At 45.5% G+C, this 23,942-nt stretch overlaps 1 protein-coding gene across 2 annotated transcripts in view; it reads right to left on the reverse strand.

Moving 5' to 3' along the window:
• Window positions 1–23,942, reverse strand: part of si:dkey-246i14.3 (ephrin-A4) — a 37,914-nt gene that overhangs the window by 10,846 nt on the left and 3,126 nt on the right. For both annotated transcript variants that reach the window (XM_037075600.1, XM_037075599.1), the window contains exon 2: window positions 3,432–3,730. In XM_037075600.1, the coding sequence (XP_036931495.1) occupies window positions 3,432–3,730 (299 nt within the window). The remainder of the gene's footprint in view (window positions 1–3,431; window positions 3,731–23,942) is intronic.

Raw genomic sequence — 23,942 nt, forward strand, 5'->3', positions numbered from 1 at the left:
GAGCTTTGACTTAAAGTCTCCAGTCAAACATTAGTTTTGCTCCTTGTTGATATTTGAGCTCCACTATGTAAGATGATCCATGTACGTGTTCACATTCAACTGCTGAGGGGGGAAAGTTTGTCTTAAGTCTGAGTTCAAGACGAGAACGTGAAACCTAAAGTGAAAATGAACGTTGACATGACCAGTGATGGAATGTAACTGAGTACATTTGTTCAAGTACTGTACAGTTTTGAGGTATTTGTGCTTTAACTGATTATTTCCATTTTCCGCTACTTTATACTTCCACGCCACTTTTGATAAATTGAGTATCTGGTCACTTCGCAAGCTGTTGCATCACAGCCAACTAATCAGAACAATGATGGGTATCAGATCTGATGATCAGTCGAGCCGATGATCGATCGACCCACACGGCATCTATACAGTACAATCATACATTTAATGTCAGAGAAATTGCATTTAACAAAGTACTTTCAATATCTAAAAGACTTTTACTCAAGTACTATTTGTTTGGATGACTTTAGAGTTATATTTTTGACAGGATATTTTTACTTTTACAACTTTTGGGTACAAAACTGGATATGAATAATATTTGCATATGCATAGACTGGATTTTTCTAAATGTGCTTTTAGAAAAAATATTCAAAGCAGAGTATGTTTATTCGTCTTAAAACATATCTTGAAGGGATCTTAAACGCGTTTTGTCTATAAATATTATCATCATTATGATTACTACTAACTTCTGTTTACAGTTCAACATTCTACAGTGTGTAGCCAAACCGGTGAATATGTGCTTCATTTGTTTGTGCTTAATTCATTTGCAGAATGTTTTTAATAAATCAAATGCATGTGTTGTCAAAGTGGTGAAGGTTCAACAAGGGCATTGAGCTCTGTGTGCCAGTGTCACTGTCCAATCACACGGTTCCACAGCAGGAGCAGCTGACTATCAGAGGATGTCAAGGTGTTTCCTGTTTGTGGGGATCCACAGAACCACGGGGCGTTGGTCAGCGGACCCCGAGACCCAGAGACAGCGGGCTGTCAGTGTCGTAGTCTGTGGGAGCCGTAGAGAGGAGCTGAGCCCGGCTCAGACTGAGCCAACTAATGCCATTAGTGTTTCTAATACTATTGTACTGTTCTCCCGGGCTAATACCATTATAGTGTCTCCAGTGCTGCGGGCCCATTCAGAGCACAGACCCCAGAGCCAGACATTTGGCCCAACTTTACGCCTTATCTTTGATGTGGACAAAACACACACAATCGCTCTGAGCCCGATGTGGCCCGGCCGAGGGGGGGGCACCACCCATTGTTGCTTTTCTCTGAACTGGCCTGCACAACCACAATAGCCCAGTGTGTGTGCGTGTACATATATGCATGTGTGTGTTAGCATGTGTATGTGTGTGTGTGTGTGTGTGTGTGTGTGTGTGTGTGTGTGTGGAGCCACTCTCTCATGCCCTCACAATGCTCCATTGTCCCTTGGACCGCTACAGTAATTTATGTAAAGATTCTTTCTTTCCCTTCGTCTCATCCATCCCTTTTCTCCGTCGCTTTTGTTGCTCTCCCTTTTCTCTTTCTCCAGTGTGGATTCCTCTCGTCCGGCCTCTCTCGTCCCATCCTCCTCCCCCACTATTCTCCTCCTCCTCCTCCTCCTCCCCTTCCTCCTCCCGTCCTGTACTGTCAGACTGTGTCCATCTTTTGCTCTTTCTCTCCCTCTGTCACTCCTCCACGCTTCTCTACCTCCGTCTGCTCCCCCCCCCCTCCCCACTGTCGTCGCGTATTGATCTCCGTTTCTTCCTCCTACACTTTTGCGATCCCTCTGCCTCTTTGTTGTCACCCTTCCATACCCGTGCATTCACTTGACTCTTTCATTCTCTGCCTTGTTTCATGTCCTCCCCCTCCTGGTCAGACTGACACCACAAGTTGTTAAAAGTGAGAAAAAACAAAAAAAGAAAAAGGTCCACTGATTTTTACAGCCACTAAGCCATCTTCTGTCTCTCCCCTGCATCCCTTTTTCTCCCTCCAGTGGTTTGAAATAAATGAGTGAGGGGAGAAGAGCACAGGAGAGTGTAGTCGGGAGAGGGGAGACCGCTGCCGAAATTGTGTAATGGCCTACAAAACATCAAATTAATGTCAGTCTGAGTGAATTTATGGAAAACATTAACGCCATCAGCCGCAGTTTGCTAACACTCAAAGCCTCATAAAAAACATATTGGCTGAAGCTGCTCGCAACCTTTTCATCCCTTGAAACTGTAGCGCTGCTTGGCGACCACACGGCCTCCAACACAGGTCTCTGTTCTCTTTTTGGGGTGTGTTACTTGGCTCTCAGCGTACGGAGTCTGCAGCGAATGTCCATTGCTGTTCTACAATTTCAATTTGTCCCAAAGAAATGAGGAATAACTCACTCTGCATATTAAAAACGCACAATACTGAGCCATTTATTGATGTTTGGCTCAAGCCTCGTGTCCATCAATGCTTTATGAATGTCTCCACACTTCTGCAATTACTTTGGAAATCTATTCAGAATCATTCGTAATAAAAGTCTGATGAAGCAGATTATCACACTGGGTCAAGGTGTTTGACAAGATACTGCACAATTTTCTCAAAGCTTGAATTTAGATTTTTGCTTATTGACTCATGAATATGTTACGTCACAGATGTCTAACATTTCCCTGAAAAGGTTTGGTGTCATTTCTAAAGCAAAAATTCCAAACATCAACTCGTTCCACCTTCCTAATTCAAAGGATATGCTGCTCTAATAAATTGAAATTCTTATGTGCATTTAAACATTAGTTTGCCAGAACAAGCAATATAAACATGTCGCCTTTAGCTTTAGGAAACTTATGAACATTTTTGTGTACGTTTTATATACAACTCATCGATTTCGTCAAAAAAAAAATTTCATCAACTAAATACGCTATCAATTCAACTAAATAATTCAGGGCCACTGACAAGGCAAACTGTCAGGTAATAAAAGGAGGTCAAATATTTCCTGAAATAGTATTTTTGGCCTGTAATTAGCTTTTGTACAGCTACTATATATATATATATATATATATATATATATATATATATATATACACGTCAAAATGCCCCCTCAGGTGGTTGCCACTTGCTACCGTTGCTAACACACTAGCTAGCAAACATTAACATTGCCACCATTAGGTTGATGACAACCGGACTTGTTTCAGTTTCTTCAAAAAGACCTAGCTTAACATTGCTAATGCTAGCTAGCTTACTTCAATGTTGCTGACACTAACTAATGTGGCGCTTTGTTTGTCCACAAACTATCAAGACACCACGTTACACAAACTTTATGTTATTGCCTGACAAACCTTGTTAGAAGCTACACGTTTCTTAAAGTAGCCTGTAAAAAGCTTTTGTATGACTACTTGTTAATAAGCGCACACACACAAACACACGCATCACCGTCTACTCACAGCTGTAGTAATAGTGGCGCCCTGGCAGGAACTCAAACCCCAGCGAAAAGGGGGTGAACCTCTGGATCTTTTCAGAGAAGCGCACCGGTCCGTAGGGAGCGTGAGGGGTGTTGCACTCCCACCTCTTGATGGCCCCTCTGGTCTCCACACAGCCCTGGAAAGAGGCCTCTCCCACCAGGTAGAGGGCCAGCGTCTCCGGCGGAGCGGGTCCCTGGGCGCCCTTGCTGGGGTAGTGCGGGCAGTAAATGTCCAGGTAGTCGTTCAGATTCACCTGGATGGACAGATCTCCTGCCGTCAACCTGGGAAGGAGAGCGACAACGGCATTAATATTTCACCTAATGATTACAGTGATTTTGAGTGATACATGACTGAGGGGGAGAGAGAGAGAGGTGGTGATTAGGCGCAGACAGACAGAGGGAGAAAGAAGACGGATGACAGGTATTCCATAATTCCTTTCATGCCTGGAGGAATGTGGATAGTCACAGCAGCTGGATAGTTCATCAATATTACACATAACGATTACACGGGGTGATAAAACCAAGTTGTCCAGGTCTTAAAGAACGTTTAAAAGATTTGATGTATCACGATACGACTCCATTTTACTTCCAAGAGGGCCACGTTGAGCGACAAACGCTTCCTCATATGCTAATCAGCACCACTGAGGGGAGTTCAGTGCAAAATAAACTCGACTCCCACTGTTTCCACTCTCCCTGCGCACGCCGCAGATATACACAGGCGTGTACCAACTTATGCGAAACATGCGTGCGCATGCAGAACCACGTCTTCAGTCAAGGTTGACTGGCTTTAGGCATAACAACAGCTCCGGACAAGACAGCATCATTAGAACAGAGGAGATGCATAATGCATGCTCCTATAGACTGCAGAGTCTGACTTCCTGTCAGGCTACAGTAGAGGCAACCATGTACAAACTAATATGGAGAAAGGGAAGATTAGAGAGGGACGCAGATGTAGGACAGGGGGCGAGAGGTAAATTTAAAAATGAAGACTCGCAGCAGTTCGAGGAGAGAGAAAAGTGTGACAAATGGAGGGCAGCAGTGTGAGTGATGGAGTGACATGAAACGGAGGCCCAGATGAAGACAGAAGGAGGCTGACGAGAGAGAGAGACAGAGAAAGAGAGAGCTGTTGAGACGGGTTAGGGCAGGAGAGCGCTGGAAGCAGAAAAAAAAAGAAAATGAATAAAGAAAGCCAAGAGAGGAGGAAAGTTGGATGAACAGGTGGAAGGAGAGAAAAAAAAAAGGAGAGTAAAGAGAAAAGAAAGTAAAAAAGTGTTTTAATTAGCAACCCCAGAGAGTCTGAGTGCAGACACACAGAGAGGAGAACAACGGAGGGGAAGACAGAGAGGAGACGGACTTTAATTGGTCTCCTTTTCGCATGGAGTGCATGAGAGAAGAATGAGGGGCAGAGTGTGGCTTGGGCAGAAGGTTCAGGTCCATCAGTGGGAGTCTTTATAGAGGGGTGACAGAGCGGAGGAGAGAGGAAGGGAGTGCTGGGAGTCAGCGAAGGGGAACGTGGGGAGGGGGTGGGGGGGTGTGTGTGTGGAGAGAGGCGGCGGTGGATGGCGGAGTAGTCTGGACTTAAGTAGGTGGACGGAGAAGAAACGAGTAAGTGAGAGGAAGAATGAGTGCAAAGAGGAGGTGGAGGAGGAGGAGGAGGAGGAGGAGGAGGAGGAGGAGGAGGAGGGAGACAGAACCGAGGAAAAGTGAAATGAAACAGTTAGACATGACAGGAAGCAGGAGACCGTGATGGTCCAGCAAATCTGCAGAGGGTCTCAAAGATGGATGGAGCAATGAGAGGAGAAATCGTCAGAGATAGAAATCCACATTTTCTGATAACTTTGAGCCAGCGTGTGTCGAACAGAGGTGTGTATTTCTGAAGGGGAGATAATGGAGCAGAAAAGCAGGAGTTTGTGTGTGTGTGTGTGTGTGTGTCCGTCGTGGGCATGCAGGTGAGACCCCGGAGGCAGGTCTCACTAAAGCTGCTTCCTGCTCAATAGCCGGCGCTCGGAATTGGCGATCTATCAACGGGACAGGACATCATCGATCAGGATCCCTCGCTCAGGACACACACACGCAAACTCTCCTGATCAATATCCCTTCTGCAGGTGTGTGAGTGTGCGCGCGAATGTGTGTGTGGCCTCGTCGGATAGCTCTATTACCTGTGTGTGCTAATTACAGCCGAACAAAGGCGCTCGATTGTCTGGTTAAGAGAACACAAAGGCGCGAAAAGCCAGTGTGAGCACGCACGCACGCACGCACACACACACACACACACACACACACACACACACACACACACACACACACACACACACACACACACAGCAGCAGCAGTTTACTCTTCGTACTACCTGTGGTGCTTTCCAAAGCTTCTCTGAGGCTAAGAAATGTTTACCTAGGTGCACCAGCTGTGGACGTGTGTGTGTGCGCGCGTGTGTGCTTGTGTATGTGTGTGTGTGTGTGTGTGCGCGAGCGTATGTAATAATAGACGTGTGCTGTGTCAACATGCTGCACCCCCCGCTATACATGTCAGTCACCTCGAGCTTCTTCTGCACTGCTCAAGCCCTGTTCCCTCCCCCTCCCGATTTACATTCCTGCTCACTCCTCTCCTCGATCTCCTCTTTGGATGACACTCATCCTCGATCGAGTGCTTCAGAGAGGGTGCCCTCCTATTTCTGACTCCATCCTACATCACCCCCGCCCCTCCTTCCTCCCACAAGCCTCCAACCCTCGGCCTGTGCCATATGTATGCCAGCAATTACAGAGACGGTGTGCTCCACTGATGTCAAACTGTCATCCCCCACTCTCTCTCTCTCTCTCTTTCTCTCTCCCCCTCTCTCACGTCTTCCTTCCCTTTCTCTACTCTCCGGCCCTGGTAGGCTCGGGTACGCCCTAATTACACTCTGCATCCTCCCCTCCCTGCCAGCCGCCGCGCAGCAGAGCGGTGACAGCGCACAGGGGGCATCATGGGAACACCGGAGGAGCAGTGGGTGTCAAAGCACAGAGCGCTGGAGTAGCCTATCGTGGGGGGAGTCCAAAAGAGAGGATTGGTTCGGTTCCCTGTGCTGGAGCAGAGGGGAGAGGGCACACACGCGGCACATGTTCACACACACACACACACACACACACACACACACACACACACACACACACACACACACACACGAGAGACATGAAAGTACTCCGGGAGAATAAAACATGCTCCCATCCCCTCACGCCAGAGGGTGATCAGTGACACCCTTCTGAGGACTGGTGCAAGCTCTTCGTTGATAAAGAAAAAAAACTCAGCGAGCAGCCGAATCAAAACCAACACGCTGGGCCCTTCAGTGGGGAAACTTGAAAAGGCGAACATTTATCCTTTTTTCATAATTGCAGGAAATCACATTCAAAGACCGAACCACAACCGTTGTGTGTCCTTGTTAACGTACACGCCCGCAGAAGCGTATATATCCACGAGCGTGCGTACGAGAGCGCTTTTTTTTCCTAATGAAATGCAGGGGGTTGACTGTGGCAGAGACCTTTGATCCTTCAATATGAGAGAATAATTAAAGGAGCAACAATCCCACAACACGGCTTCGGGAATACAGAACAGATACTCGATCACGCACGGCAGCTGCACCCTATGCATACTGAACACACTTTGGCACTTAACGCAAGTGCGGCACATAAACATGGGGGATAAAAATATTCTACTACAATGAAAATGCTAATAACATGCTTACGCTGTGCTGTGCATCCCAAATGAATTTGGAAACGTATACTGTTGATACTGGAGTTTTAATAAACACGCGCTAAGCAGCCCGCAGTTGAAAAAAAAAAAGAGTCTGCCGGCTCCTTGTAGTGGCGATGGGAGGCCGAAAGGCTTGGTGGAGCCTCGGTTCCTCGCAGCAGGGCGATCGCTAGCTGTGGTCACTATGCTAACTGGGCACAGCACGCCGTGGTCACCGCGCCTTGGCCGGGCATAGCATGACACAGCTTCAGCCTCTAAAGCGGGTGCCGTAACAACACTTCTGGTGATACGGGAGGATCTGTGTGTTGCTCTCTAGCAGGAGAACCAATTGGTGAAATGGCATTGTTTATTTCAGGTTTTTTTTTTTTTTTGGGTGCACCGCATGGGTGGGGTTAACCACACAATGACAGACGAATGGATGGATGTCAGGTGAGTCACTGACATCAATGAATGAAACAACAACACTTTTGACATACGGACATACTGATTGTCTTAGTGCGCTTGGTTGATTCTTGGCTGACGCAATTAGTCGTCATAATGGCCTCGTTCACACCTGCATTTTCAGCTGGCAAAGTTCAGACCGAAACCACTTCACTGAAACAGAGAAGCTGCCAATCAGCGCTTGCTCGGGCAGAGCAAATCTATGCAGGGATTTAGAGTTTCGCTCTGTTGAACTTCGGCACAAATAATTTCGCTTCTAACCTTTAAAGGGAGGGAAAACCGGAGTTGTGTAAGCTTTGCACAGTGGGGTTGTGCCGTTGTCCATTAGCGACTGTGTTAGCTGGCGAGCCTGATAGCTCACCCAGCTAACAGCGCTAATAATAATAATTTTACAGTTTTAACAGTTACATCTAAAGATATACAGGCTACTTGAACACTGTGGTCCGGTCCATTGGATGTTTCTGCTGGGCTTAGTTTATGGAGCTAGGCTACTGCTTTGCTATGCTAGCTACCAAACAGTGAAATCTGCTGAAAGTGCTACTGCTAGATTTGGGTAAAGTCAAGATGTTGTTGTCTTAAGTTTAAGGGTCAGCACGTAAATTATGTTATAATGTAAGAGAAATTATGATATGAAGGCATCAAACGTTGCATTTTAGATGAATGAGGTGTAAAGTTCCAGTCTGATACAGCATCATGAAAAAAAAAGAAAATGTGTCATAACTACAGGTACAAATACTTGTACACGTTTAAATAACTGGTCTTGCAACTGCCCTCAAATGAGTGTCGAGTGGCAGAAGGAGAACGGCAAGTCGTAATCCTCATCATCGCCCACACACCAGGCACGACTGGCTGAATGGAGCTCATGTGAGACCTAGGATGTATGTTTTGCTATCCTTATCGTGTCTGGAAATTAATTTCTGCTACTACGTTATTTGGCTGGCTAGTGCCGAGATGTTACTCGCTGTTTAGTGGAAACACACTAATGATTTCTACTGTGCCACTCTCTGTTCAGCAGTACCTAAGGCTCCATTCACATGACAACAGCTTTGCTGAACGCGGAAACTGGCAACTCCTTATCCGTATTGCCAGTTTACATGATTATGATAAGGGTGCCATTTTGAAAAGATTACACCCCAGGCCCTAAAACGCTGAACTGATGGTTCCCATTTTACGCAAAAAAAAAAACTATTGCCACGTAAACAGCTCCTAATCACAAATATTAATATTTAGTGGAGTCATTAGGAGTGACTAGAAAGGGACTGAACAAAGGCTAAAAACTGGCACATTTCTAACAAGCGATCACACCTGAAAACCCCCCCCAAAAAAAGAAGAAACACAACCTGTGATGTTGGGCAGGCGAATAAAAGCGAGCTTTGGAAGCTTTTCACAGGGAGAAACAGCTCTGTTCTGTGGGGAATAATTACTGGAAACTATGTGAGAAGTTTTACGACAAAATGAGCCCAAAGACAGGCCAGGAGGAAAGGGGGGATCAAGGAAGAACTGAAGAGAGAGCACATTCTTTCCCTGAGGTCTCCGAAGCATGGGTGACCCCGTGCTCTACAGGCTATCCTACCTTCAGAGGCAGGGAGGAGAGGAACAATACGACTGTGAAGCCGTGCAGCAGAGAACGAGAGGGAAGGAGAAGAGAGACTTCATCTGCGCCATTTTCCTCTCTCCTGCTGCATCTTTCTCGGCGTGGTTGGAAAAAAAAAAAACAGAGCAGAATCAGGACAGCCCCTCCGCCACCACCACCACCCGTCTATTAACTGTGCCCCCCTCCACGCCCACACAAAGCCATGCTGTGTCCAGAGCCCAAACACCAGTGTTGTGTCTAACCTGGTGCTTACTCCCCTCAACGCGCACAAACAAGGACTTCACCCCCCACCTCTGACCATCTGGGCCCCCCCGCCACCCCGCCCGCCCAGCTGGCCGAAAAAAAATCCCTTTACCACCCCCCTCCAACCTCACACCCTCGAGACTAGACTCTCCGTGTCATCCAACTGTGGCCAGAGACGGCGATCAACCGCTCCGCACGGAGGAGCAAAGAGGGACTTAAGGGGAACAAGCTGTTGCTCTTATCTACACTTTCCTGTTTGGTATGCTTACATGGAGTGTGTGTGAGTGTGTGTGCTTCCTTCAAGGTCAGCAGGAAGTGTATCTCTGCTCTACGCCAGACCCTTTTTGCTTTCTTTTCTATGACTCCTAGACTCCAAACGTGGATGGTATGTGAACTTTCCTGTCTTTTTTTCCCCCCTCCACCTACTTAAGTCTGTGGTTTTCTCTTTACATGCACACGCTGTGTTAATATGCATTAGGATCTTGGCGGCTGAACAGTTCCCCGTGCCCCCAGACAAACCCGATCCCTCTGTTCTCATAAGAGGAAAAGGACACATAAGCATCAAAGCACTGCGTATCAATACGAATTTGGTGCATAAGCGCTGGCAACAATGGCCGCAGGTGATGAGGTGATTGGTTGCACCTTTTCTTGCCCTGCAGCCTCCACTGAATGACCACGAGGCACAGGGTATTCAAACTGAGTGAATCAGCAGGCTCCCTCCTGGACCCACGTTCCCTATCAATTTACACACGCTGATAAAACACTCAAAACTACGCATGCGCGCACACATATACACACACACACACACACACCTGCTGCTTCAGGCTCTGAAGGATTCCCAGCCTCAGGTAAAGACAGACCCTATTTTCTGCCTGTTATGGCATAGGTCCTCTTCTGTGTATGTGTGTGTGTATGTGTGTGTGTGTGTGTCCATTCTGTTGGACTCAGCAGCACAACAGGATGTATAGCCACGGCCGTCCGAGCTGAGGAAAATTGCATGATTTCAGGCCCACAGGACCCATCAGTATGGAAACCAATCCATCGGAACCATTTTGATACGGCTGCAGGTCTGCAGAAACCATCACCCCCGTTTGTGGCGGAGCTCTGTCATGCATAGGCACCGCTCGCCATGTGTGGTCCTGGTCTGATCCTAAAAATAAGCTTTCCAGTGACTTTTCTGGGAGGTATGAAATTACTGTCCACAATATAAATGGACAAGAGTGCAGCCTGGCAGCCTCTGGCTCGTTTATATTTCTCGACCAGAGGCGCTGCGTGCTGAAACGTTGCCTCGCTCTGCGCCCCGCCTCAGCATGGCGGCAGCTGAAAAGTGTGGCCTGACTTGACTCCCTCACCTGCTCCGCGTGGAGGTGGCCACACTTGTAAGAGTAGTGTGAGGCGAAGGGGGGGGGGCACAAGGAGAAGAGTTTCAGCTCTCACGCAGAGAGGGCTGTCAGGGAACGAGTGCGGCAAAAGAGATGTGGACGGGCGAGAGCGGAGTGCGCGTATGGCGAGAGGTGTGCGAGGGGGTAAATAAGGTCAGACGTGCCGTTGCTAGGACAACAACCAATCCGGAGCTGGGACCGGAGCCAAGCCGATGCCCCACCCATCCATCCTTCCCTCTCTCCGTCCTTTTTTTTTTTTTTTTCCTGCATCCCTCCGTCGGACAGCCTTAACCTCAGAGTAATGAGTGCTCTCCATGTTTCTGCAGTCTAAATGGAGCTGCAGTGTAAATACAGGGCTGATTTTGTACAGGTGCCAGTTTGGGACACATAAACCTGAATATAGCTACAGTACCTCACTGCTGAGGCGCTGACAGGAGGGGACGGAGGAGGGAGGACGCCAGTGACAGCTATGATGGGTGGACACAAGAAGCAATGACTCAAACTATTTATGAAATCTATCAAAGTGTATTGCTACAGAGTGACAGCAGGGCTGATCCGCTGTGTCAACATCATCCGTCTCATGTTTATGTACCAACTTTTGCTGTTTGGGCCCCTTTCAGATTCACAGATAAAGAGATGGTGTAGACAAATGTGTAATGTTAACTCTGAAGCAAACACCACTGGTAGAAAGGTTGGTCCCGTTGGGTTCACGCCAGCAGAGAGCTGCAATCACGGCCCTTACAGTGGAACTCCACGGGACCTTATATCGGAATGTTATTGGTCAATTTAGAAGATCATTTTTTGACTTGAGAGACTCACAGTCAGTCGCCGGACTAACGAAATGAAAGACTACAAACCAAGCAGTCCCGCGAAGTCATGTCGTCTCTCTGGATGCTCACCAACACCAGTAACTTAAACACTGCAGAGCTGCTCCTGTATATCAGCAGGCTAGCAGAACTGACTAACGACCCTTTCACATACCTGCTGTTGTCATCACGGACAGATTTATTATGATACTTTTCTGAGCCGATGTTGAGCGAGACAATGTAGTTCACTCAGCGGTTTCACAAACAGCTGCTTTATTGTTTGAAAAATTATCTTTTGGATAGACAAACATAACACGTGCAACTCATGGCTGTCGTCACGCTGTCCAAATCGTTTCCTAAATAAAGTTCCACTGCAAAGGGTGACTCTCCATGGGGCGGGTGGTGTATTTTGGACATTAATTCAGAAATATTTTCTTAAAATACACACAGAATAATAAATTAGAGCCCTGACTGACGATCGATTTTTGATATTTCTGATACTGAAATGTTGGTTGATCCACCTACATTTTTGCAGCGATCCCTCAAATGTGGTTATAAAACACTTGTGACAAGGAAATGCAACGGAGGACGAATTATTCTACAGCTGAACAGTATCCTTTATTGTCTAAAACGACATCAGTACAACAGTAAACTTCACTGTAAACTCTGAAGCACATTTTCCTGCATTATAATCTCCATATTGGATAACATATGCACCTATACCGACTTATCTGCGATAGCCCAGTATCAGCTGACATATTGATCAGGCTTTTTAAAATAAAAGGCCAAAGATGATCTCGTTACAGCTTCTCAAATGTGAAAATGTGCGGCTTTCCTACGCTTCATATCGCTACGCGCCGAATATCACTGTGATTTCTGCCCTTACTCAGATAAAACGAGCAGTTTAAAAGACGTCACCCTGGGCTCTTTCACTACTTCAACGCGATTTACACAACAAACAATTCATTAAATGAGCAGAGCAATGAAAATAAATAATCATTAGTCGCACTTTGTCATCTCGGCTCGTCTTTTCAGTGCAGCTTGCGTGTGATGATTTGACCGCTCTGCTGTCAGCTGCTTTAAAAACTCAAACCAAAAGCGCCGCTTGCCACTTCTGTAACAGACAACAAATGCTGCCAATTGCCAATTAACCAATTACGACCCGTCTTTGTAGCGGCGTTTATACTCGCGATGAATCAGTAAAATGCGTTTTTTTTTGTTTTTTTGTTTTTTCCACGAGACGGTGTTATCTTTCACATCAGAAAAAAAAACCTGCTTTTTATCGCCGCTCTTTATACTTTTGTTCTTGAAAAGAAGTTATTTTATGTTCTTTTTGTCGTAGCAGCGCGGCCTCATCTGTTATATTAACTATACTTAACTACGCTTATCTGTGTCTCGGGTCCTTCAGCGAGGCCCACCTGTGTAAGTGGGTTAAGGAGGACATGCCAGCAGCGACGCCCCTTAAAAAAAAACACGGAGACGCGCACATTTACTCATCCGCACTCTTCACCACAGTGAAAAGGGCACGCGCGAGAAAGCAAACGCGCTCGGCCAATAAATCAGACTTGGCTTTGAGAATCCATCATTTAGTAAGTGGGTCACACTTCTGATGCCGTAGACACTCTCTCTATCCCATTCTTGCACTCTGTTTCCATCTCTCTCTCTCTCTCTCTCTCTCTCTCTCTCCGGGATGTGAAGGTCAACGCTGGACAGGCAGCAGCGCGCTCGATTCATCCCAGGTGTGCTTCCCGCTCTCGTGTTCCCTCTGTGTCTGATTATTTGGTGGCTGTTAGCAAAAAAGAATGGCCATTTCGGAGGGGCTGAAGCAGTCAGTCACACGCACACACACACACACACACACACACAAACACACAGACGGACACACACGCACATTTAAGACATGTCAAGGAAACCTGGCTTAATACATCCAACAGGCCTGAATTATTTAAGCAGAGTGAAGGAGAGGAAAGGAGAAGATGGAGGAGAAAGGGATGCAGCACATGAGTTAAGGAGTAAATAGAGTAAAGCTGGCCTCTTTCGGTCCCTCCGAAAAAAAGAAAAAAAAAAAAAAACTTGGTTTCACTCCAGTCTGCTTTTCTTCCACCACATCTTCAGCAGGTCTCATTTCCTTCCCCACACACCTTCTCGTCCTCCCCTCTTCCCTCCATTGCCTCCTCCACCACCATTTCACCCTCCTCCACCCACCCTCCGCCCCTCTCCGTCTTTCTCTCTGTTTATCTAAGCACTTTCACGGTCACTGCTTTGGAATCCCAGGAGTCTAAACTGGCCCCTCCGCTCTCTCGCCCTCCCTCGCGAAGCCCCGATCCATGCCTCTCTCTCTGCCCTCTCCATCTTTCTCCGTCACATCGGTTAAGATTCATATCGCTCCGTGCGTCGGGGGCATGGACGGTCCCCCTGATTTCCCCCCCAAGGCAGCCAGCTTTGTCCTGTTCTAGTCACGCACAGCCAGCAGCCCACCCGCCCCGCCCTCACACACATATTCACACCAGAGGCAGGACACTTACACTGATGGACCATATCAGTCTATACAAGAGTGAAGATGTTACATTTTCTCTTTTAAACTCTGTCTCCTTTGCATCAAGGCTACTAAATGTGTGTTATTTATGAACTCGATACAGCACACTCAGCTCCAGCCTCACAGCGCGTGTAATAAAATTCATGTTTTTAAGGTTTAAGGCTGATATGACTAGATGCCATTCTCCGCCTTAAAGCCGGATGCCCCTGAATTTCTTGGAGAGGCAAACCGAGTTCCACAACACTGATGAAGGGTTTAGACACAATAAGAGGGAAGCAGGGAGGAGGAGGAGGAGGAGGAGGGGGGGGGGGGCACGGGGGAAGGAAGTGGTGAGGGTCACGATGAGAGAGGTGCAGACGGCGGTCTCACACAGTGCTAACAACAGCCTGACACTGGACTGGGATTAACTGATTAATTTGGGATTAAAAATGACTGGCCGCTACTTTAAGTAATGTACCACAATGACCCAAAATTACAAGATTAACACGCACGAGGTACAGCGAGGGCTTGAGGGTTTTTTTTTTGTTTTTTTTTAATGATGGTCAAATCAGCTGCAAATAACACCAGAGAAGCCCACTTGTTTAGGTATTCAGATCAACACCGCAACACAACAAATTTCCATCCTGAAAGGGTTCCATCTGGGAAACTACTTAAATTTGAAAAATAAAATGTAGCCAGTAAGGGATTTACTGACTTTCATGACTTGGCATTTGTCACCTGGTGTTTTTTTTTTTCTTTTCCAGGGGAGAACACACAGATTAATCTCGCAATCATAAACACGGAGCATCTCCTCCAGTGTTTTTGAGAAGCATGCTGCGTACAAGAACTCCATTTCCAGCTGAATGGGGGAGCAATGAGATTCATGAGTTCTCCTGCTACAAGGCCACAGCTATGGAGATTTGGGACAGGGCTATTTCCCCTCTTCCATTCAGCACAAAAACACCACCACTACTCTGGATGCTCTCGGACTGTGAATCACAAGCATCTGATCGTTTCTGATGAACACAACAAAACATACTCTGGGACTCTGACGGATAGCACTTCATAAGAAAAAAAAAAAAAGAAAAGACAGTTTACGTAAAAAAAATGTGAAAACAAACAAACAAACAACTTAATCAACCTTAAATGGGAAAACCTGCCAATTTTACACATTGAAAGGTGGTGCAGTATGTCCAATTGCCTACCTGTTGGATTCATATATTAAACATGCAAGGGGCAGCATATCACTTGAGCACCTGCTAACCGTAGCTGCCATTAGCTTGTTAGCTTGTGTAGCTGTTTACATTTGTGTGGGAGCTTTGGACCAGGACGGGCCAGGGCTAGCTGCTTAGCATACATTAGTGGATATCCCTGCAACAATTTACACAAATGTTCTCATGTCAGATTGTTATTTAAGTTCTTTTTGTATGTTTTCAACTACAATGATTACATATTGTTCCTTTAAGTGTGTTAAGGGGTCTTGAAGAGAACTACTTCATGTTTGAAAAAAGTAGTATAAAGCCTTTTGTGGCTCCAGAGGAAGCTCCATTTAATCTGATAAATTGCCTCCAATGGTGTCACTTGGGGGCTAAGTTGCATTGTGGGTAATGTAGGTGCCAGGTTTTGAAAAGCTGTTAGACAAAAACAAACAATCAAAATCGATAGAACGGAAGCAGATACATCGCCTTTTATATTCCACACATTCTCCTTCCTTTTTAAAAATCTGGCACCTACATTACCCACAATGCAACCTAGCCAATGAGTGACATCACTGGAAGCAATTTAAAGATGACATGCAGCTTCCTCTGGAGCCACAGAAGGTTTTAAACTAATGTTTTCACATTTAAGGTTATTCTCTTTAAGACGTGTAAACACACTTCAAAGTGCAGAATTGGTGGCATTACCCTTTAAGGAAAGGTCGGTTTAGTGTTTGTACAGCTCGTCCAGTACTCTGCACACTAGCATGCCTGCAGCAGTCACACAGTGCAAAAAATGTTGGATACAGTAGAAGGTAAAGCTAATCTGGCTGCACAAAGAACTGATTCTGAAACAAACGTACACATTCCTTTTCAACTCATAAATAAAAGATCTGATTGGAGCAAAATGTCGAGAAAAGAGGAGGGGAGGACAGAAAAAAGAACAAGGAGGCAGAGAGAAAAAATAGCAGTCAGAGTACCAGGAGACAGGGATCAAGCTGCGCATTACTGCACACCCTGAAATCATGTGGTACTGGTTATTGCTACAAAAATAACACATCCAAATATGCTGGCGCGTGCACACACGCACACGCACACACACACACACACATCAAACCCATATCTCATCATACTGTAAGCCTCAAAAACTTGGGAGCTCGGGTATGTTTGAATAAGCAGATGAAACCACATTCCATTCATATTTTGTCCTTTTTTTTACTCAGGTAGAGACACCCTACTGTTACATTACAACATGAATAAAATGAATAAACATATTCTTAGTCAACACACACACACACACGCACACACACACGCGCATACCAGAAAGCAGTGTCAGTTCTAAATGGGGTGTGATTCCCACTGGTGCTCTCCCAAGAGTCAGAGCAGCCGTGTGTGAGTGTGTGTTCAGGCAGGGTAATGGTACTACTGGTAGTTTGTGTGTGTGTGTGTGTGTGTGTGTGTGTGTGTGTGTGTGTGTGTGTGTGTGTGTGTGTGTGTGTGTGTGTGTGTGTGTGTGTCTGAAACACACCTGTATACAAGCCTGAGCCTCAGAGTGTGTGTGTGTGTGTGTGTAGTGGTAGGGAGGGAGGGGCCGAGGAGAGCGAGGAGGGAGGGGTTCTCTCCTCGCGCCCGCTTGTGACAGTGATAGTAATACCTGCTGACATCCTTTCTTCCCTCTCTCCCTCTCTCCCTCTCACCTCATCCCTCCATCCCTGGGGGCCTTCCCGAGCTGTTTTGGGAGTTGAAATCTGTTGACTCTTTCCCTACCATCCCTCTCCTTAACGCATTCTCCATCCCTCGCTCCCTCCACTGCAGGTCTAATGTTTTTACAATCTCTGGGGGCTGAAGCAGAGAGGGAGTGTGTGTGTATATTCATATGTGGTGTGTGTGCGTGTGGTAGTCCAAAAAAGAAACAAGAGTGGAGGAATGTATGTGTGTGTGTGTGTGTGTGTGTGTGTGTGTGTGTGTGTGTGTGTGTTTCACATCATTGGGGGCTGGAAAGTAGGCTGTGCTGCCATGCTTCTGGGAGGCGATGCCAAAATAATATTAGTTTTTGTTCCACCATGGAAAAGTCTCCTAAAATCACTCAGCAGATTCAAAACATCTACATTTGTCATGTGATCCATCTCCTTGGGAAATCACAAAGGCAAGATGAAAGGTGTTTTTTCAGGAACTGACAATATTGAAGGGGGAAAAAAAGGCATTACTCGAAGCTCTCCTCGTGTATGAGAAGGTAATTGTGACCAGCAGAATCATTTATAAAAAAAGTATAAACCCCCTAAAGACACACTTACGTTTACAGCCCACAGCTATTTTTTATCCAAGCGTCTCTTCGCTGTGTCGGGGAGCTGTGCTTCTACAGCAGGTTTATTAGTCCATAAAGTTTCTACTGGTGTGAAGACGGACGCTCCGGATTTCTCCTCTGCAGCTTCTGATTTCACATATTCTCACTCCAGACCAGGGATCGACCGATATGCTGTTATCAATGCCGATACTGACACAGATTATTACTAATCCAGACAGCCGCTGACCGACATACAGTCGGGGCAAAAAACACAAATGAATTGAGAAAAGACAGATTGTTTTCTGCTTCCTGACTTTACTTTGTACTTTCACCCCACATATCTACATTTTACTCCACTACATTTATTTCATTACTTTACTTATTAGTTACTTTGCAGATTCAAATTATAAAAACAAAATATCAAAATAATATATTGTCAAGTGTATCGAAACATCAATAGATTTTTTAAAAAATCTATTGAAGAGAACTACTGACTTGGACGCTGTTGTGTTTAACACTACATATATATAAATATCATAAATACCAACATTAAGTTAATGCATCAATGATTATTGATGCAACAGCGTCGTGGCTGAAGACAGAAAGTGGCGGCAGAATCAGAGCTAAGTAGTGCATTTTCAAATTAATTAATTTTGTCTGTTATCTGTTAAAAAAAAAACAGAAAAAAAAAAAAACCCTAAAACACAAAAACAACAACCTCAAGCCTGATACTTCTGATATATCGAGGTATCGAGGAATCCAGGAAAACAATAACCAATATTCTTTTTTTTTAAAGAGGTTTTTAAATGTTTAAACTCTAAACTAGCTATCTATTAAATTTATCCAGTTTGAAAAAAATATTACTTCCTAATATCAGTTATGGAATTTCCCCATAATAAAAAGAAGCCAAATATCACATCTGATAATCAGACCTGCATGATTTCATGTAAAAGCAGGGTACATTTTATCCTCCAGTAGACTTTACATGGCAGAATGCCAGCTCAGGTTATTATTATTGAAGAGGTACATGCACATGAAAAAAGGAATCACTTGAAACTGCTTCTGTTTAGTTTTTACAAGGTAGTTTGTGAGCAGAACTATTTTGAAAAGAAAAAAAGACTGTTGGTTAAACCCACTGGCGTATTGCATCATCTGAAGCCAACAGATTTGCATATTAAACAAACAGTCCCACAGCACTGTGTCTCCTAATCTGTGGCTCATGACTGCTAATGTAACTACTGCACACAAGATGTGCTACCAGGAGCAAATCGCATTGATTTATGGAGAATATTCACCAAATATTTCTTCACTAGAGCTGCAACAAATAGGTGATTTGTCAATAGGTTGATCGAAAGAAAATGAATCGATAATGAATCAATATTTTGGTCATCAGTCAAAGGTTTCATTCATTTTTCCAGCAATAAAGTAAAATATTTGCCGTTCAAAAGTCTTAAATGTGAGGATTGGCTGCTTTTCTTGATATTTATGACAATAAATGTAGACTTGTTGGGTTTCAGACTATTGGTTAGACCATAAAAGTAATCTGAATAAGTCACTCTGTACATATAATGGAAAAAAATGATTAATTAAATGTAATTTGAAACCCTGTTCTTCATAGGCATCAAGTTTCGAGAGCGAAATGGGCATTCGCATCCAAAGTTCTGAGATTCAAGTTCTATTGTGCTGGTGAACATCCTCTGAGAAAACACGCAGCCAATGAAAAGGTCTTTCGGAACAACTGTCCATAAGCACCTTTTGAGACTGGAGGTATGATGGCAAACATGTCTCCATGTCCTCCTGGCACCTGGACCTTGTATGGTACAATAATCCAGGTTTCTGCTACAGCCCTTTGCTCGGCCTGGGTCAATACTAATTCAATTTCTGTCTCAGGGAATTCCCAGGTTGCCTCTTGGCAGGATTTCTGAGCCGAGTGGAAGAGCATTGCGCGAGGTTCTATGTACTTGAGAGTGTGAGTGTGTGTGTGTTTGTGTGTTTGTGTCTGCCTGTTTGTGCATGCACGTGTGTGTCGCTCTAAAACGCACATATTGGCTAAACAACGAGCAGATTGTTTTATCTCGCTGAAGCTTAAGTTGCCGGTGTTTCCCACATTTTTGAGTTTACGCATTCTCACGCCACAATTTTAATTGCTGTTTTGTGTGTCAGAGGAGTACACAGTTGGGCCTGACACCTCCAACAATGCCAGCTCATTGTGGGCCATGAATGAATGAATGAATGCGCCCCTGCTCGGTGCTCACCACCAGCCGTTAACCACCGTAACAACCATCTTCACACACGTACCGCACCAGCAGCCATTTTGTGCCAAAGCCAGGCTTTGCGGTGCCAAACCGAGCGGCGGACAGCCTTGAACCTCATTTCATTCCGCAGCTGTTCCACCCCACTCCGAGACATTCGTACAATGCAACTTATTACAGCTTAATGCAGCCTAATGTTGATATATGTGTGTACACAGAGAAACAGGGGAGAGAAAATGGGAAAGGGACGGGTCCACATGCAGTCTGGCGAAAACGCGAGAAGCCGGGCGATAATATCTGGGTGTTAAATTGGTATCGATTGGCTAAATATCCTGACCAGGAGGAGAGAGCGGCCGTCCTTTCATGCCTGTACACCATGTCTGCTCCGACGGCTCCGAGCTGCACTGTGACTATCTGATCCATTTTAATACAGACATCCTCACCGCCAGGCCAAACCTCATTTTCGACACAGTGTGCTCATGTCTGTGTATCTCTGCAAAGATTACATTTGTTGCGCAACTTCTATGTTTCGGCGTGTAATGTAACGCTAAACAGCCGAACAGAAGATTACTGATTTCACACATGAAAAGGAGGCGGTGTCAGTGCCGGCTTCTGTCACGATTCACCTGAAATGGTTCGGAAGAAGAAAAAAAAGAGGCCACGTGACGCTTTAGAGTAAAAGAAATGGTTGCACAATGCTCTGTGTGCATGCCCCACCTTTAAAAAAAAAACAAGCACCCAAAGGCTGGAACACGCCTTTCCTCTCTCACACTTCAGTCGCACCTAAAATCAACTAACGAGTGGAAACAAAACAATGACCTATTTAGACGAGGGTCCGGCACAGCGGTTGGTATGTTCCCACAGCCGCACACACACACACACACACACACACACACACACACACCGCTGGCCGGAACTGAGGGGTTTTTTTTCCCCAGTCAGAGCCACTTTCACTAGAGGAGCAAATCTCAGAAAACTTGTAAAAGAAAAAAAAAAAACAACAACACAAGAACATGAATCATGTGCGAGATTGCATAATGAATCAGAGCCTCGAGTGTTTTAACGAGGGCCGGGTATCCTGCTGCATTTCTGGGGTTTTTTGTTTTCCCAGAACTGAAGGCTATCACACTCCATCTCTTCTCAAGTAAACAAAGAGTTCCTCCTTTTAACGCAAAAAAAAAAAAAACAGCAGGTCAGTTCCAGGCAACATACACCACACACACACGCACACACACTCCTCTCACAGAGCTATTGTTACACTGAAATGAACTTCAACCCACAACAATGGCACCAAGCGTCAATCTGCGGTGCGCGCAAATCACTAAAAAGCCCTGCCTCGCATTGTTTTCCGAACAGAGATGAAGACGCTGGTGTGTACACACAGTTAACTCATCCACAGTTTACCTCCAGATAATGCACTCAATACCACAAACAAACAGACAAAGCGCATTTACAGAGACTGATAAGGTACACAATCGCACCCACAAACGCACACCTCTGGAGCTGCAACACAGCGAGCGAGACAATAGGCATTGACACTGAAAGACAGAGAGGGGAGAGAGACACTGATACAGCTAGATGACAGATGAGGGGAGAGAGAGAGAGAGAGAGAGAGAGAGAGAGAGAGAGAGAGAGAGAGAGAGAGAGAGAGACAGAGAGAGAGAGAGAGAGAGAGAGAGACTGCTTTGTTAGCAGCACGGGGAATAAAGTGGTAATTACCTCACTGTGGGTTTGTTGATTATAGTTCAGCCAGGTTCTCCATGTTAATCATTTACCAGGGGAAGACAGAGATTAGTACAGAGACAGACACAGAGAGGCGAGATAGCAGACAGTGCGAGAAATGGATTCATTTGCATGCGCACACACACACACACACACACACACACACACACACACACACACACACACACACACACACACACACACAACAGAGGAGGGAAACAGACGCAGGCAGGCCGACCAGTGAAGAAGAAATAATAAAAAATAAATAAAAAAAGAAATCAGTCTCGAAGAGCAATCATCTCCTCTGACAAGACACAATTACATACACTGTCTGCTTTCACTTTACTGTACTGCATGTGTGTCTGCACACGTCGGATGTGTGTGTGCGTGTGTGCGTGCGTGTGTGAGAAGGTGTGGTCTGCAGAATGTGATTTACTTTGGTATTTAAACGAGATCATTCATGAGTGCACACACACAGGGAAATGATGCATAAACAGAGCAGAGATTACACGCAAGACTTATGAGGGCTGCTTTCAATAAAGATACAGAAAACCAATACAAATATTCATCTCCCCCGCGCACCGTTTAAACATGCTCCACTGGGCTTGGAAGTCGCCCTAAGCCTGTGTCAGAAGAAGGGAGAGAGACATAGACGAGAGTAAGGAAAGAGAGAGAGGGAGAGAGAGTTGAGAGGGGTCCGGACTGGTCTGGCGTCGTTTGACGTGCTTTTACATAAGGTCTGTGTGCGAACTTGCAGAGTGACTTCAGGTCGTGGAAATTGGCTACGTCAGTCAGATTGTGTAAAAAGTCTGAATGTAAATGGCAAAAATCTCCAATTAACACCCAGCTAATCCACCGATATGCTGGAGAGAAAAGACAAGAGGAGTCAGGAAGCGGGGTCTGAAGTTTGAGCTGTTGCAACAAGTTTCCTCCTGCCATGTCGGATAAGACGGAAAGTACAAGCAGAGGTGTGCGAGCCAAGAACAAGGGTAAGTCAGAGGACGAGGAAATGGAGTGGGCTCGGGGTGACATTTATTCTTGTTATGGATGTATGAGCAGCCCGTACAGATAGGGTGAAAGCCTCTTTGCAAAAAACGTCCATCTCCGGCACAAAGCAGGTAATTCAATCCTTTAAAGTTTTGGCTGGTCTGAATAAACTTCCTGACACATCCTGAGTGGATTTATGAGGATGAATATGGCACAAGAGGCGTATGCTGTTGTATCAGCAAATCGGCCAGTCAACTTATTCGGTCCAACAGGTTTTAAAGCACACCATGGTACAGAAGTCGGGGGAGGGGGGGGTAATATACCAATAAACTGTGCCTGCTACTCAGAGGAGCACCGAGGTATACTGTCAGCACACATGCAAACACCAGTCGAGCTTAAAGCGCTCTGGTTATAATATTTTACTCACCTTTAACTGCTCCAGGAAGTAAAAAAATAATTTCTCCCCTAATAAGGAACTATCGCTCTGAGAGAAACAATGTAATAAAACCGAGAACGGTCGTAAAACCCTGTTCATAAAATCGTAAAAGTGGGCAATCGAACCACTTGAGCCCCACAATCAAGAGAGGCCTGGGTGCCTGACTCCGCCATGTTCCACGCTGACCCTGCAGTCAGTCCATCACTTCCATTTCAGAGCTCCATCTTTCAAATCTGGAGGGTGCTAAATGTGTGCCAGCCAAAGTGTTTCGCCGAGCCTTTGTTACAGCCATATTAGCCGACGTGGAGCCGAGCAACAAGGCCCTTCAGTCTCCACTCCACTGCCCCCGCTTCATTAAAACCATAAATCTAGATGTCCAAGGAGTGATAGCCTGAGAGTGTCTTCTGTCACCTGTATTAAAAGGAGCCCGTTCGCCCACCAGCTACTGTCGTTATATACGAGCTGAGCCTTTATCGTAACATCTATAACGGCGGCTAGCTCCCCTTTAGCTTCAGCTCGTCCAGAATCAGACATGGCAGAAACAGTGAAGGCAGTGACTTCACTGGTTCACACAGTTCTTTGACTGTTAGCTGTCACAGAAACTTGTTAGCCTACAATTTCCTGCATTTGCTAACATTTAGTTTTAGCTCGCAAAAATGAGCACCCAGCTCAAAAATCAACATCATGCCAATATGTTTTCATTCATTAAAGATACAATATTTAAATCTGCACGTAATGTTCCGTTAGGATGCACTTAAACTTGTGTGTCAGGCAAATTGGTGAATGCAAGTTCAAAATGTACTTTCATCCAAATCTGATATTTGCCCTGTTTTTTTCTCCACCAACTCTTAGGGGAAATGCTACTAAATACATTAATTGACATACAAGCTTATGAATTTGAGGTGT

Source organism: Acanthopagrus latus, chromosome 17 (genome assembly GCF_904848185.1).
Source record: "Acanthopagrus latus isolate v.2019 chromosome 17, fAcaLat1.1, whole genome shotgun sequence".
Classification (NCBI taxonomy): domain Eukaryota; kingdom Metazoa; phylum Chordata; class Actinopteri; order Spariformes; family Sparidae; genus Acanthopagrus; species Acanthopagrus latus.